The 17283-nt window shown below is 44.1% G+C and overlaps 1 protein-coding gene across 2 annotated transcripts in view; it reads left to right on the top strand.

The window, feature by feature from the left end:
• The window catches only part of ELL (elongation factor for RNA polymerase II), a 113260-nt gene that overhangs the window by 59814 nt on the left and 36163 nt on the right, over positions 1–17283 (top strand). For both annotated transcript variants that reach the window (XM_075610841.1, XM_075610840.1), the window contains exons 2-3: positions 3346–3393; positions 14514–14635. In XM_075610841.1, the coding sequence (XP_075466956.1) occupies positions 3346–3393; positions 14514–14635 (170 nt within the window). The remainder of the gene's footprint in view (positions 1–3345; positions 3394–14513; positions 14636–17283) is intronic.

Here is a 17283-nt window from a genome sequence, read left to right as displayed (position 1 = left end):
AGTTGTTTGAGAATCCTTGCTGTTTGGCCAGTTGCTTAGCTAACCCCAGCATGTATGATTGGCCTCCTCTCCGAGGGAGCACCCTGATTGGTGCAGTTTCCAATGGGGCCAGAACCCTTAAAGGAATACGCATGGCCCTTAGATTCAGATTAAGTTGGGGAAAGACATTTCGATGCTGTGATCTCTTTTGATGGCGTTGACCCCCTCACCCCTATCCCGCACCCATGGGTTGAACTGTAATTCCTGCAAGTTTAAAAACCCTTTTTAAACCATCCCTTTACTGTTCATATTTTATATTTTGTGTACTGTACCCTTCTAGATTAAACTTTTGTTTTATAACTACTGTCGGGCTTGTGTGTAACTTGTTGGACCATATATTGTGTTATTGGCTCAGGGTGCTTACTGTGAATTCTGTGACCCTGGCAGTTGGCTGGGTTCCCATTATCCCCAGTAATCCCTGGACAACAGTACAGGTAGAAACGCTAGTTGAAATTGGATTGACTCCTTGTGAGAGTCGGGGTTCACTGAGTGGGTGGGCGTGTACCATGTGTTGGTTCACTCATAGCCTGGTTAGTGAGTTTAGATTAGGGTTGTTACACTGTGCATTATGATTCCTGTGCTGTGGTTTCTGGGAGCTCTGGGACTCTGCGCTCACCAAGGTCCCCTCAAATCACCAATGCGTCAGAGTAAAGTTGTGACTCCCAGCGAGAGTCTAATCACCAGGATTGGGTATAAGAGCGTGGCTCTTGGGGTGGGTTCCCCCTTGTGGATCTTGGTGCTGACGCTACCAACCTAGCAAAGTAAGGCTAGGGATAGTATTGTGTATTTTTGGTTACCTTTTTGCTCTAGCCTGAGGTACAGAAAGGAAAACCAGGGGGTTGCGGAAGGATTGAAAAGGATTCGGGGAACAGTTACATCCCTTTTATATATTACGTATTCGTTTGTCACAGTTACAATTTCTTGCATATTCTGTACATTGTCAAATTGTTATAAAAACTATCGCTTGTGCGTATAAGTCACCCCTTCGTTCCAAAGTTGCAATAAATGTATACATTATATCATGTAAAAATGCTGTAATTCTCTACATTTGTATAATTTTCACCATTTTTTTTATTTAATATTACGGGGAGTTCCTCCTCCTCATCTTTTATTGGCTCTCTTAACCAGGAACAAGGGGGCTACACACCACACCTGTACAAACTATTTCAGAATTTTAGATATAATCCGCAAGAATAAATATCACAATATGGTGTGTGTGTGTGTGTGTGTGTGTGTGTGTGTGTGTGTGTGTGTTGCAGCCACAGGGGCTGCATTGAGTTACAGACACCCTGGCAGCGAAAGGATTAACCTGTTACACATACTCCTGTCATTAGGTTCAGGTCAGCCCAACGTGGGTGTATCTGCTCCTCTAAACAAAGCAGGGTTGTTCTTGCCTAGAAAGTTGTAGGAAGTTCAATTTTCATAATGACTGTATACCATGACCGCGCAGTTAGGAGTTTCAGTTAATCTTTCGAGGGGCACTAGGGCTTTTTGTTTTTTCCTTTCGGGGGATTTCCCAGCAGGTGGCTCTCGGCAGGTGGCTCTTTGCATGCGTTCTCGGGGAAACGCCGTTTAAACGCCCGCTACACGTTTCAGATCGTACAGGGGGCTGGTATGATCAAGGGCCGTCGTCTTCTTTTTCACCACGCTCTTCATCTGAATGTATGCTGACAGGAGCTTTGAAAACCATCCGCAATCTGAAAGAAATAATTTAGCTGCCAGTTTCCATCTGATAAGCTGCCAACACCCTGTCTTTGTATCAGCATTTCCCCCATTAATTTATAACAGGTGCAAGCACAGTGTATGCTGCTGAAATCCTCATAGCATCGTCTGCTATTAATATTTAGTAAGCAGCAACATGGTTTAAAAAGGAGGGTTTTTTCATTGCGTACTAAACCTTTTAGTGCTGCTTTTGTTATTTGCCATTTTCCTGTAATTTGTATCATTTTACATTACTGAGATACTGAGCTCTGAAACACAGATTTGTGTGTGTGTGTGTGTATGTATGTGTGTGTGTGTTACATACAAAGTGTTAAAATATTTATATCTCAAATTTTCTGTCCATAAAATCTACAGAAAAAAATAAACATAAGCAAAATCCCATATAAATAATGTGATAGAACGTGTTACCACAGAAAGGGATATGATGAAAAGGTCCCAGTAAAATAAGCGAGTCCCGATCAAATCATCCAGTATGGAAGAAAAAAAAAAGATTATGAAGGTTTTGGAAGATTCTTGAAGAATGTACAACATTCAAAGATAAATATAAAAGACAAAAAGGAAAAGATGCGCACGCTTCATGGTATAAAATCCTAATTTTTTTTTAATTAAAGCACAATATGCACTTGCAAGGTTAAAAAGCTATTGTAGCATAAAGCGAAATCGCTGGAGGTTACCAACAGGCACCACATGGTGGAATAGTCTCTCCGGATCTGATGTCGATCACTAAATCGTTCCGGGTAGGACTTCCCAGCCTTCTCCAAGACCAGTCAGCTGATGTGCCAAGTTGTTAGCTGTAAACTGGTGATAGGTCAAACAGACACCTCCGGTGCACAATACGCGGTGCAAGCTCCCCTCTGTTATCTCCTCACATAGTGACGTCACTGCGGCTGTTTGTGCAACCTCACGACCGACGCGTTTCGTCACAGGTTTGCGACGTCTATATATAAAATCTGCGACACACCACAAAAATGTTTTAAATCAATAAGAAAATCGGTAGGATTTTACAATGCAGTGTAGTTAGGTAAAAAGGGGACAGTGAAGGTGGCATTTCAAAATAACATTGGCTTATCCCTTTAACCACTTTAATACCAAAGGGCAAGCAGCATATTACAGTACAGTGGCAGGGGAGATGTTTATTGAAACACCTAGGTGGTGACCATCTGTAGTCCTCAAGGGCCACCAACAGGTCAGGTATTGGGGATATCCCTGCTTCAGCACAGGTTCCAAACAGTGAGCCACCTGTGCTGAAGCAGGCATATCCTGAAAACCTGACCTGCACGTGGCCCTTGAGGACTGGAGTTGGTCACCCCCGACCTCGTGAGAGCAAGTGGGTGCTGTGTATCCTTTGATATGTTGGTACTGGCTTATTTCTATAATGCATTCAGGTGAATTGTTTACAGATGACTCTTGCTGCCAGACAGTCCCCTCTGACAGCAATAATGGTGATATATTTAAGAAATACATTTCGGGAATATCATGGAGCAGCTCGTTAACCCTTTGCCCATGGAAGGTTCCCATGACAAAATGATCTTGGCATCATTTATGACCACTAGTAACATTTCCCCTCTTCTGTTTGTCTTTCAGGCCTCCATAACTCTGAAGCCAGCCATCCGGTTCCAAGGAAACCAGGGGGTAAGTTGCTTGTCTTTTTTTAACCCTTTTTGGCAATGGGAAACCTACCAGGAAGAGAGCACGATCTGTACCTAAAATCAGAAGCTGTCACAGGCTCATGAACTGATGCTGTCTACTTCCAAAGCCAATGTCTTAGCCACACCGCCTCCCTGTGTAGTGGATGACCGTGGGGACATGAACCAAGAGCACATGGTGTATATAGCAGTGTGAGGATGGTGTGCGTGCAAGGAAGAAATGGTATTAAAGACTTGTATACCGTTTCCTGCCATGTGCCGTGTGCAGAGGGGTGGAGTGAGCGGCTAAGAAATGAAGGGACGTGTGAGGTGCATAATAAAGGGTAAAGGAGAACTGCATAATCGTGCTGTCTTTGGTTCAAAACTGGTAAAATACCAGATATGAAGCTCTCCTGTATCTTGCTGCAGCCTTGAGACGCTAAAGAACATCTAGCATAAAGTCAATCCACTTAGCAGATGCCCTCACAAAATGTCTTGTACATTTCGTCCTTGCTTTCTATTCTTTCATCTTGATCACGTACGTGGTTGAATTTCAAACGTACGGTATCCTTGTATTGGAGAAATATTTGATGTAAAAATATCCACCGGAATAGTTGTCTAATCTGGTTTGCGAACTCATCCCTGAAGTTTTGGAAGGGGCTCTGCTTCTTTCTAAGAATATTAACAAACCAATGCATATTGTATATTTCGTACCAGTTGTAATTGTGTTTGGCGTAGTGGGAAGAAATTAGCATACAAAGTGAACTGTTTGGGGGGAGGGGTGGGGTTTAGAAAGACTACAGCGCCCGAGTACCCGCCCTCGTCAGTGCTCTTCCATTCTGAGGGTGTATACAGCTCCCGGAGAGCTGTAGATGTGATCTCCCCAAAAAATGAGGAATGAAGCCGTGATCAATAGATGTCACAAAGGCAACTAACACGCCAGCAGCCCTTGTGGCATCCTGTGGACCTCAGAAGGCCATACTGAAGATTACCACATCAAATTATGAAACACAGGTTAATAATGATAGAGAAGGTGTTAAATGATCGTGCTTTTGCTTTATTGGGAAGTGTGTATGTTGCTAAAGACAAAACCTTAAAGGAACCAAGGACCATATTCCTCAGCACCCCTTTCAGTGCCAGAGGGCACCTTGTAGTCCATTTCCATGTCTTCCAGCTCCAGAAGTTGTCTTTTGTAATAGTACCGCTTGGCAAATATGGATCAGAATGTTTTTATTTTATTTATTACAATCTTAAGCATAAATAAACTAAAACAGAAGGAAATTTTTAGAGTCTTTAACATTGTAAAAGATTAGCCATTTGAGTGCCGTTTAACATAGCTTCTGCGTCCTGGTTTCTGGCCCTCCAGGGGCCAGTTCTGCTAGTTTTTGTGGGGGTAGATAGCAGAACGCAATCTGGAACTGTTTGGCAAGGGAAAGATAGAGGATTCCCTGCCCCCCTCTCCCCACCAGACTTCCATTTTCATAATCGGTGACGCCGCAATCATGTGATTGCTTAGAGGGTCAGCCTCGTGATCGTGGAGGGCCTGTGGCACTCATTGTTAAAGTGATATTTCTGCCAACATTTATTTCAAGATTGTCATTATACAATACATCAGGATCTGTTTTCACCACCACTTTTTTTTTTCTTCCCCCTGCTCACTACCTTCTTTATAAACTGTATTTTTACAAGAAGCCCAAAATCTAAATTAATATGGCTTATGATCTCCACTCACTTCATTTGACTTCAAAGAACCTTATCAGACAGGCTCGGGATAGGACAGCTTCACTGAAGCCCTGTGAAGTCTGCATGGAGAACAGCTCTGTGCTGCCTTGTGAGGTGGAGCAAGAAAGGCTAGCGGGGACAAGAACCGCCCCTCAATGGGGCTGGGCCCGCTAACTACCTGGCCCGCCGCATTGTACCAACAGATTTCCCTAAAGACGGGAAATCTGTGCTTGTGATGGAGCACTGGCCACGCCCCCCGGCAGTTCAGCCAATGAGGGCGAACATGCCGGGTGACATCGTGGCCGCGACCCCCGCCACGCTTACCCCAGTCTTTCCCCCTGCAGCTCACCGCAGACCGGGCATATCAGCTGCACGCCCCGCCACCGGGGCCTCAACCTGAGAATAAGCAGCAGGAGTTGCCGTGTGAACACTATTGCAGGCTTAGGGCCTTTTTGTTTTGTTTTTTGTAAATAAGAATTAAAATTAAATCAAAAGCAAAATGTTAGGGATCTGCTTTAATGGACATCACATTTAACACTTTCAAGATGAGCCATTTTTAGGGAGAGCTGCACTTTTAACGATCTTGTGAACCAGGTTATAATGGTGTTTGCGAGAATTTAGGGCAGGTAGGTTTTCCCAACTGTTTTCATAAGCCTGACACGTTTTGTATTAAGCCTGAGAATGAGTGGAACAGCTGCTATAGCAACAGTGTTCAAACCCGGCAATGATAGATTGGTACCTTTTCTTCCCAAGCTATTTTTACATGTCATAGTGACAATGAAAAGCTGATTATTCTTGTTAGTTGCACAATTGAAAAAGTAGCCTACAAAATACAACCAATTAACTCCATGTATCCCAAGCTGATGAAAACCTCCCATTAATGCAAAAGGGGTCTGAACTGCAACGACAATTTGCTACATAAATCACAATTACAGTGCAGCAGAATATAGAAAACGCACGGTGATTTTGTATTTGGAGAATAGTGCAGCATGCAATAGATTTCTGTCTTGGAGAAATTTTTATCTAATTTCAAGAAAACAATATTTAGGCTGGCTGAGATTTTGCACACAGCAAAAGATTTAAAACTCAATGCTGATTGCTGTGGCTTGGGAGTTAGTGCATTTATTCCTCAGTTAGATTTCAAGCTTCTAACCAGAGACCATATAGGTAATGTATGTGTGGTACTTGCCAATGAAATATCAGAACTGTAGAATTTAATGATGGGGACACTGGCGTTGAGATCCATATATACTTTCCACACCCTATGGTACGCGTCTCCCAGAGAGGGCGAAATCTAGTTTGTCGCAACAGTTGGTGCAAACAGAGCTGAAAATCGTACAGTTCTGGTGCAAATACAAAACTATATTCCGCCCGTTAAAAAGACGTCTTCCAAATCGAAACCAATACAATATTAAGGAAAAGCACATGGCGCTTAACAAATCGGCATAGATTGTATATCCCTGGTGTCTTGATTTCAGCACTTGATGCTGTTTTCAAAGCGTTCTTGGCCCATCTGGCAACATAGGAGTTAAAATACCAGACTGAAACAACCATTACAGTACAGTATTAACACTGTTACAATAATTAGCTGAGAATAAGAAGTGTTTATATAGCAGAGTGCTTTCAGTTGGTTGCAGTTCCAGTGGACGCTGGTCTGTGAGACTGTTGCCTCTTCAGGGGCTCTGCATCGTAGGCCTCGGCCAGGGTTCCTGCTGGCGTGTGGAGGCACGCTGAGGCTCAGGGAAAGCGGGTGCTTTCTCTGGCCTTGGACAGCGCGTCGTCCGGGGGCGTGTCGGCGGGCGGGCCAGTGACGTCACAGAGCTGGTTCGCCCTCATTGGGCGAACCGCTCACGTGACCGGCCCTACGCTTCCACCCGCTTGCGGAAGCGTAGGCGAGCCCCTACTAAAGCTGCTCTCATTGCGGCTGTAGGGGCTCACAGGTAAGTAAAAGTGCGCCTCATTACGCGCTGACCATGCCCAAGGCCTTATTCATTTTCTGTCATACTTTTCCAAAGCAGCCTTTTAGGTAATAATAATAGCAGGTTCTTGTATAACGCTGCTAGTTTTACGTAGTGCTTTACAGAGACATTTTGCAGGCACAGGTCCCTGCCCGTGGAGCTTAGTCTATTTTTTGGTGCCTGAGGCACAGGGAGATAAAGTGACTTGCCCAAGGTCACAAGGAGCCGACCCCGGGAATTGAACCAGGTTCCCCTGCTTCAAACTCAGTGCCAGACAGTGCCACTCCTTCTTATATAGTGTGTATTGCGGGGAGGGTGGGGGGATAGTGTGTATTGCGGGGTGGGGGGGGATAGTGTGTATTGCGGGGTGGGGGGGGATAGTGTGCACGTGTGTGTATGTGTGAACGTGTGTGTATATTGTGGGGGTCAGAAATATTTTTTTTCAATGCGTTTCAGCACTTGGCCCTTAAAAGGTTCACCATCCCTGTACTAAGGGGTACTCATTATGTGAACAGCACTACTAGTTTTTGGAGTTCAAAACAAACCGAAACATTTTTTAACCAATGTTAAAAAGGCCCTCTCTAATGGTGCGGTTATCTTCTATCTATATGACACCAACATATTGTGACGCACAATACGATGTGAGGGGAAGACTAACACTGTATAAAAAGAAAAGTCCATATAAATTAAGACAGAAAATGGGAGGCAGGTCAGGCTACAAAGAGGATATAGATGTTAGTGCCCAAATGTTGTATAATTATTTAAAAATGAGGTACAAAATCTCAGTGCCAGACAGTGTCTTTACTCACTGAGCCACTCCTTCTGGAGGGGCTACTTTTGCTGCAGTGTCTCTAATGAATCTGGTACCATCTGGTATTCCTGCGGTAGATACTGTTGCTCACTTTAACCCATTCGCCCCATTGTGATCATGTGGTCACTCCTCAGATAACACAGGGTCCTCTTCCGTTCAGTGCTCCACAGACTTTATAAGCTGCCTCCCCCGGTCTCGCGCCCCCTCTCCTACCTTCCACAGGCGTCAAATGACAGGGTCGCGTGACATCACATGACCCCGCGGCGTCATTTGACACCGCGTTGCCATGGAGACGTGTCTGAAACAAGGTAAGTTTCCTTGTTGCAGATGCCTCGCCTCTTACCCCGGCATTAAATGCCTGGGGGAAGAGCGCGGGGCCACTGCAACACCAGATTGAATATTCAATCACCCTCAAAGATTTTTTTTTTTCCCCATTAGTTCCCGTATATATCGGTGCATCTTTTCTTTGGGTCGTTGTAATTCTAATGTAATCTGATAATTACTACTATTCCCCTTTTTATCTTGTTAAACTAGTTATGGTGCCATCATTGGCAGAGACTGCTGGTTACTCAATGTAGCAAAAATGAGGCTATGATAGGGTTTTATAATGTGTTGGTGGCTTCAACTGAAACTGGTGTCCTACCTCGGTATGGTAGTAAGATGAACACTAAGTGTATTCTAACAAAATATTTACTGCGTAATGTGATGCTGACATTTTGGCCCCAGTTGCACCTTCCTCAGGGCCCTTAATACAATGGACTAATGCAATATTAAATAACCGTGCATTAAACCTGCAGTTCAGTCAATATCCTGCATGTGTATTTTTTTTAATAAATCAGTTCTGAAGTAAGAAAAAATACTTTTAGCATTTTCTGTTTTTAAAAAAACAACTTTGAAAGACCAATTTTCTTGTATTCTATTTTAACAGCCATTTGCTAAGGCACTGCCCCTTCATGTCCTGTCACAAGCCCTGGCACACCCCTTTGTCAGCCCTGCCCTCCCTCTGCACATGTCAGTGCAGGAGTGCTCATGAATATTCGTGAGCTTCCACTGAGACACAGAAGCAGAAGAAAAACAGATCCCTTCACTAATTATGTCACCAAATTTCGCCTATCAATACATGGAGAACCAATTGACCTGTAGCTATACAGTTCTTTAGGTAATTAGAGATTGCCCACATGAAACTATTGAAGTAAAAAAATAAATTTAAAAAAAAAAGACTGAACTGCAGCTTTAAGTACAGGGTCTACCAGTTTCCCAACGGTGTGGGGTGGCAGGAAACGGACGCAGTGACGCATGGCATCAGCTGCCACACCCCCTCCCCCCCCCCCCCTCCACCACCCAGACTGAGCACGTAAATAAACCAAAGACCCTACTGGGAGCTGAAACATAACCATAGCAACCAGGAGAGCATGTATACAACTGGAAAATGCCGCAGGCCATGATGGCAAATAGTAGATCCAAAAATACAGTGCTAAAGAAACGAGGTGAAAATAAATAGGTGAGCCACAGATGCTAAAGAAAGGCGCATTAAAGGGTATGTAATCCCAGAAATCCTGTGTCCATCAGGTTCCTGAAATGCAGCAAAGTGTATTTACTCTACCTCAGGGGTGGCCAACTCTAATCCTCAAGGGCCACAAACAGGTTGGGTTTTAACGATATCCCTGATTTAGTACAGTGTCTGTCTGTGCCACCTGTGCTGAAGCAGGCATATTATTTAAAATCTGACCAGTTGGTGGCCCTTGAGGACTAGACTTGGCCACCCCTAGTCTACCTCAAGATCGTAATAGAAACCTAAAGTTTCCAAAAATATTTAAATGTATTATGTTACGTTATTAAACATGTCACTGTAATTAGTTAATTAACAGCAACATGTAGGCAATTGTTTTTGCCGGGGATGCCTCATTGTTCCGCTATGGTCAACCAAAAAGCTTCTAGAGCCCGTTTGTCAATGGAAAGAGCTGTCGCTAGTGTGTAATTCTAGTCCCTGGCTCAATGAAAGAGGGCAGTGGGGGAGGATTAAGCTGTGTGATTCCATCTGACATAGCCATTAGAGTGAAACATTGAGACACACGCAGGGGCATTATGGGTGGAAAGAGAGGCTGCCAGCAGTATGGAGCTGACCTCTCTGTGCTTTGTTGTCAGCTGTTTAATTAATAACATAGCCAAGTAAAGGTCAAAGGTACAGCTTGGGAGGGGGAGGGGGGCAAGTTCAACGAGAGGAGGCAGTGAAAGGTTTTATTTGTCTTTTTTTTCTCTCCGTTTGTATCTCGGAGGACAGAGCATTTGACAGCTGTATAACCATCTGCACCAAAAGGGCAGTATGCGTATCTTCTGGGTGTTTTTTTTGTTAACCATTTTAATTGCACTGATGACGTTCGTACTGTCACAGAGGGGGCATGTTTGCTAGGGGGTGGGTTTAGAGCAGGGGGTGCTCAACTCCAGTCCTCAAGACTCCCCCCAACCCAACACGTCAAGCCTGAGCCACTGTGCTTAAGCAGGAATATCCTTAAACCCTGACCTTGGGGGACAAGGGGGAAGTCTTGAAGACTGACTGAGCACCCCTGTTCCAGGGGAGCAGTGACTGATCTGAAAGGACAAGGACGATGCTCTTTCTTTTGCATCATCATGGGGCCAAATGACCAAATGATGCAGATCAAGGGGGACTGGTGCTCTGGGAATCCAGGTTACAAGTGCAGTCAAACCTAGGTTCAACTAGTGTCAGTACGATGGTTACCTTTTAAAAAAAATAAAATAATGCAATTGAGTAGATTTCAATCGTTTATTGGAAAGGGTTTCTTGAAAAGACATTTGACCTTACACTTGACGAAGAAACCTGTGAGGTTTACAAAGCTCTATACACTAATTTCATCTGATAGACCCTACAAAATATTACAACCTACGAGTCTGAATTTACGGTCTGTGCCTTTGCCATTTCCTTGTGCTGTGCCCCTACCTTATTGAATCTGACCTTAATCTTCTAGTTGGAGTTGAGGAAACGACATCTAATCCTTTTCCGAGTCTTTTGGAAAAATGAAAACAAAGGGAACATTTCAGGATTGAAGAGGGAAAAAAATCCAAGGTTTTTCATTTTAAACATGCGTAGAATTTGACGGCAGATAAGAAGCACCTGGCCCACCTAATTTGCCCATGTTCCTATCTGTTGTAAAACCTTAGTTTATTTTAGCCTTGGATGTTAAATCCCCAATCTCCTGGCATTAACATACTCTACACATGTTCCGTATTCACTTTGATCTCACTTGGCACTGCACCATTAAGTTTAATAAAATTTGGATAACCATGCCTTGCTTTTTTTTAAATTTATTTTTTATCCCTAAATACCGCAGACAAACATGCAGGGCAGCAAAATATTGTGTTCTGCCCTGTGTGTGATTCACACTGCTCATCTTGTGCGGTTAGCCAGCAACTCGCAAAGCTTGCAAAAGGCTATGCTGGGAAGTCAGGGCTGCAGGTAACGCCACTAACTCAATAACACCTGTTGTGCAAACAGAATCTATTGTACTGCGAGTTTGCTTAACCGTTACCTGCTACACGTTTCTCTGTGTGTATTTATGTTTTACAATCAAGTGTTCTACTGCATAGCCAGCAACTTTCCTTAAATGTACAACAGTTCTGTATTTCAGTGTGTGTATATTATTTAAATTCCCAAACATTGACTGTATAATTAAACATATGCAGGACAAGGGTGGCTTAAGCACATTCTCAGACTTCTTTTGAGGCGCCAGTGACCCCAAGCTAACCCCAAGTAATTGTAACCATATACCTTTTCAAGGGAACTTACCAAGATTTGCATAACACGGCGAGCTTTCATTACTGAAACAAACAAATCTCATACTCGTGTCCGTTGGTTGGGCGGTTTCTTTCCGATCAGCTTGCGTGAAAAAGGTGCGTGGAGCAGAATGATTAGTGAGAAGTATGGGAAATGTTCTCGTGCCAAGTTTCTCGCCCTAATGGGGTGAATATACTGCGCCTGTTCTTGTAGGCATTGTCTTGATTGTCTTGATTATTGTAACCTTTAGCTGCTTTCTGGTCTTGGAATTCCACATTGCTGAAGCCACAGGCCGGGGGTCTGCGACCTTCCAAGGAAGAGGAGCTATTTTATAAAAAAATATATTTGTCCAAAATATTCAGAGACCTGCAACAATCCATGAATATTACTACACACACACGCATATACTGTACACACACTAATAGGCATGTACTGTATAAGCATTAACATACGACACTTCAATCAGAATTAGACTGCGCTTATAGTGCTGGCGACTCGACCGATGATGTCACCCGTCGCCAATCGCTAGAGTTGCACTTTAGTTTTGGGCGACGTCATGAAAGGGGCGGGCAGAGGCACGGAGAAGCTCCCAATTGGCCGCAAGGGGTCACCGTCGCCGAAAAAATCAAGTAACAGTGACTACCAAATTTTTGGCACTATAAGCGCACGCAACGGCGACGATGCATTTGTTTTGCCGCGCCGGCACTATAAGCACAGCCTTAGGGAAAGGAAAACATACATGGGGGAATAAAATGCATCTCACAATAAGTCCCTTTATTTCGTTTTTTTTCCATTGTTTATCTGTACAAAACCATGTCATTTCCATGGGCAAAAAAACGCAAAATAAATGTAAAAACAAAAATGCCTGGTTCTGTGTATTTATTTACTTCTGCTCCCTCTCTCACTCCCCCCCCCCCCCCGCACTCAATCACCCAACACACTCAATTCACACACACACACCCCTCCCCCACAAAACTCAATAACCCCCTGCCCTCACTTATAAGTAAATAAATAAATGGAGAAATAAGTCTATCAAAGGAATCGAACCCGGCACAGATTCAATTATCTGGGGGCGGGGAAAAATCCAAACCCTGAGAGCAGGAAGGTTTTCAGCCACTCGGCACTGTGGGCTCCTGTTGGAAGGTCTTCCTTTTAACACTGTTGCTTTACACTGTTCCATCCAAAAAACAAAGTAGATGCAGACTCACTCAAAAAAAGCTATATATGTTTGAGGGCTTGCGTGGCTTCACTTTCTGGTGAATAATCGCTACATTTGGAATATGTCCCCAACCCCTCAAATACATACAGCCATACACTCCCCCTCAAATACATTCTGTACATACACTCGCCCTCCTCAAATACATACATACACTTGCTGCCCCCCCCTCAAATACATACTATACATACACTCGCCCCCCCTCAAATACATACATACACTGAACCCCCATCTCGCATGCATATACATACACTTGCCCCCCTCTCAAATACATACATACACTACCCACAATTGTACAGACCTGGATCGAATCATTACTGTACTTTAATTTCTGAGTCTCAGATTTTTAGCATCAGTGTTTAATAGACTTAAGTGGCATATCACTGATACAATTGAGCACTTTTCCATTAAAATGCCATTATCTTGGTTAAAAAAACAAAAACCTGAATGTCACTGTTTTGTCACTGGAAGTTGAGCTCTGATTCATTCCTATTCTCTATAAAGCGGAAGTGTTTGGCATGCGGCATGTTTATTTTATTTCAGTTTTTTTGGGGAGACACACACCTTGGGCCTGCCTCCCTCCCACGCAGATGTGAGGGGGGGGGTGCGTGTGCTGGAGTCGGGCCGCTTGTTGCTGCCGACCTCTGCTGTGGGCCAGCCTTTCTCCTGCACTGTCCCACGCCGGGCCCCTCGTGCCGGTGCGTGCCAGAAGCTGTGCAGCTGCCGACGTCCCAGAGAGGCCCGACGTTGGACAGTGCAGGAGAGGCGCACGCCCGCAGCTGGGGAGAGCCGGGGCTGGCGGGAACAAGAGGCCCAACTCCAACGCCGGCCAGGCCCCCCGCAGCCACCGGACCCGGGACACTTGTCCTGGCTCTCTCCCAGCCGGCAACTCTATGTGGACTAAGGGAGAGCTGCCATTAGGTGCGGAAAGAGCCGCATGTGGCTTGGGAGCTGCAGGTTGCCGACCCCTGCCATAGGCGACTGTTCATATACAGATGTTTCTTCGCATGCATATCTTGCCTCTCGCTCTGTAGCTATTGTTAATAGCTATGTTTAATGCTTCAGTCTCATTCTCAAGTGTTGCAGGTGTACTAAACAGAAATACATTGTTTTTCTTACGTGTGTTTATATATAGTTATATGTAGAGATGTATATATGAGGGGGGTTTGACACAGTGCCACAGCCAAACTCTGTCTGGCTCCTTAGATTTGTATGTTTTTTTCAACACCAGCCATACCATACGTGATTACGCCCGTTACTGTGCACGTTTATCACAAACTTTAATGCAGCTACCGTAAAATAAGGTGTAATGCGCCCATCATTTTAACGCAATATTAAATTGGTTCTCAATCCAATGCGTTACGTTAATGTCCCCTACATCTGTGTGTGTACACACATTTCTGCACCACCCCCGCTGTTCATACTGTGCATAATCTGAGTGTGCATACATGTGCACAGACCAATCCATGGATCTATACATATGTCTGGATATATATTTTATATATTCCTTTGTACTGTACCACAGCTGTTGTATATCTCCAGACTAGACTTGTCAGGTGTCCATTTAGCTTTGTGCAGGGTGCTCTGCATTTTGATTAACCTCCTTTCCTGCTCCCCTTCCTTATCACAGCAAATCACGATTCCCAGGCCAGACAGCCCGACGGAAGTACGAACGTTCACGTTTTATCTGTCAAACGTTGGCAGAGACAGTCCCCAAGGGAGCTTTGATTGCATCCAGCAGTACATTCAAAGGTGAGTCTTGTGCCTTTCACTCTGCAACTGACGGGTTTGCTTTTTGTCGTAAACGGTAAGACAGACTTCCTCAGCTCGCGTGTCACCGGAGCTATAACCATACGTCACAGCTTGGAAATCTCAAATACACCTTTAAAGGGGCACTCACAATTAGGACCGAGATGAACCAATGTAAAGGGCATTTCAGGGGTTAAATCTCAATGAGTGATTAACATTTTTATCTTTATCACAGTGGGGTTTTGTTTTTAAAAGCCACCAACCTGCCTTCCCTATCCATTTTATTTATCTGTATAGCATTCGAGTTGGGGTGGGACCTCCGGAGCTGGACCGCGCTGTTTTTACCTCCTTTGAACCGGCATCTAAACCGGTATCCCGGGAACCCTGAGATACTGATCAGTTTAATTGCTGGTACTCTTTCCCCCTTTGGTGTAGTCAAAATGGCTGCCAAATATTGTGGGTGCCGCGGGCCAATAGCAAGTTCATCGGACGACCTGGATCTACAAATAGTGGGATTTAGCTGCAGGGAATCCTGTGGTGGTGATTTATGTAAAATAATCAATATGGGGGAAAGTCACAATCTGCACTGAACGCCATATTGTTATTTTGTCCATTTTTTAAATATTTTGATTGCATCTGGTCTTTTCTAACTGTTATTGTTCAAAACGTATGCGCTGTGCAAGAGTTCTACACGTTTTGAAATGTGTCTGGGAGATTAAAATGAACCTCTCCAGTGCAGTCTGAAGGTTAACCCCGTGTTTTGTGTGTTTTTTTGGTGTTTTTAATAAAGAGCAGGACATGCTCAGGCAAGATACATTCTATGAATTCTACTCACATAGGCTTCTAGGGCATTGCTGCTTCTAATTGGTAAGGTGAAGTATGTAAGGGTTTCCTTTTCAATAACTTCTGCTTGTTGAGTTATGTCAGTGTGATTAGGTCTGTGCAAAGAGAATCCCTCCCCTCACATTGTGATTGATCTTCTGACAGAGGATGCAGGAAACGTGTCTAACATGCATTGGCCTTTTCACTAGCCATGGGCCCCCATGTACCAACGCAGGGGTGGTCAACTCCAATCCTCAAGCACCCCTAACAGTTCAAGTTTTCAGGTTATCCCAGCTTCAGCACAGGTGAACCTGTGCTGAAGTGGTGGCTGAAGTAGGGACGGATTGGGCCGCCTCTGCTTCAGCAGGGACGGATTGAGCCGCCTGTGCTGAAGCTGGGATATCCTGAAAACCTGTCCTGTTTAGGGGGTGGCTTGGGCACTCCTGTATTAACGACAGTGACGTGTTTTACAGGATCATATCTAGATAATTTGACACCTGTGGGGGTTTTTTTTTTTTTTTTTTTAAACTTTTAAATTGGTGTATTTGTGAACACAGTGAGACTTGGGAGGGGTTTGATTTCCTCGATCTGATGTCACTGTGTTCAACAAGAGTTGGTATTAGCAAAGCCCCCCTTTCGCCTTATCTTTATTGGCTCTAGGATAAGGACAGGGTGAGGAAAAGGGTAAAGGAAACCCTTGATTCAAAGACTCTGAAGTACTGCAATTTGTAAATCCCAAGAAAAAAAAGCGCCGCAAAATTTGTTTTTAGCACCATTACGTTTGTTTGTGGAAGAGATTGTTCTAGTCTTTGAGAAATGTTTAGCCGTCAACATGGTATTGCACATATAAAAGGAACTGAATCGAATGGATATAAGATTATGGCAGTGAACGATATGCAAGAGAATTGTGCTATTAGTTGCCCACCTCATTCCTACCAGATGCCATGTAATCAGAGTGACTCACACTGTCTGTATTGGGAGCAGGAAAGTATGACAGGGGCGATTTGTAAATTGGGTGCATTTGTTTTAAACCACAAAATACCATAGTTTTTTTTTTTTTTTTTTTTTGTTTTATGGTAGGAGACATCTTTTCTCTGATTTTGACGTTGACCCCTATGAATGCCCTGAGACGGAGCCACCACATCATGGGGCCTGGCACTCCAGAGATTGCATTCTTCTGTAATCAGTGGCGCTGGGTTCACTTGTGGGACCAGCCACGTGATCGCAATGTGGCAGAGGGCCCCAGCCCCTCTACCACTAAAACATTTTGTATACAGTATGTTGCGAGTGCCCAACTCCATTCCTCAAGGGCCACCAACAGGTCAGGTTTTCAGGATATCCCTGCTTCGGCACAGATGGCTCGGTTTTCATCTGAGCCACTGATTGTGCCAACTGTGCTGAAGCAGACCGATCCTCAACCTGACCTGTTTGTGGCCCTTGATGACTGGAGTTGGCCACCCATGCAATATGTCTCTTAACCCTTTCATTGTCTAGTTAAAGCTTCAGACTGTGGGGGAAAAAATATATACTTTATATATATATATATATATATATATATATAATCAAAAAATAAATAGATGATACCGTTCTGTGGCTAACGAAATGCTTTTATTTGTGCGAGCTTTCGAGATACACTGATCTCTTCTTCCGGCGATGTTACAATGAATGAAGCAAAAGGTATACTTAAAAGCAGTGTCTCTTGGGAATGTTATCTGTGCTGTTCCTTCCCCCGGTGTGGATGTGTTTTATGGCTAGAGGTGTCAAAAGTTACTGAAAGCAAGTGAAGAAAGAGTGTGTATGTGTATCAGTGTGAATAAAAATGAATGGAG

The sequence above is a fragment of the Ascaphus truei genome, chromosome 8 (genome assembly GCF_040206685.1).
Source record: "Ascaphus truei isolate aAscTru1 chromosome 8, aAscTru1.hap1, whole genome shotgun sequence".
Taxonomy (NCBI): domain Eukaryota; kingdom Metazoa; phylum Chordata; class Amphibia; order Anura; family Ascaphidae; genus Ascaphus; species Ascaphus truei.
The sequence above is the reverse complement of the archived record's forward strand: the minus strand, read 5'-3'. Positions and strand labels throughout refer to the sequence as shown.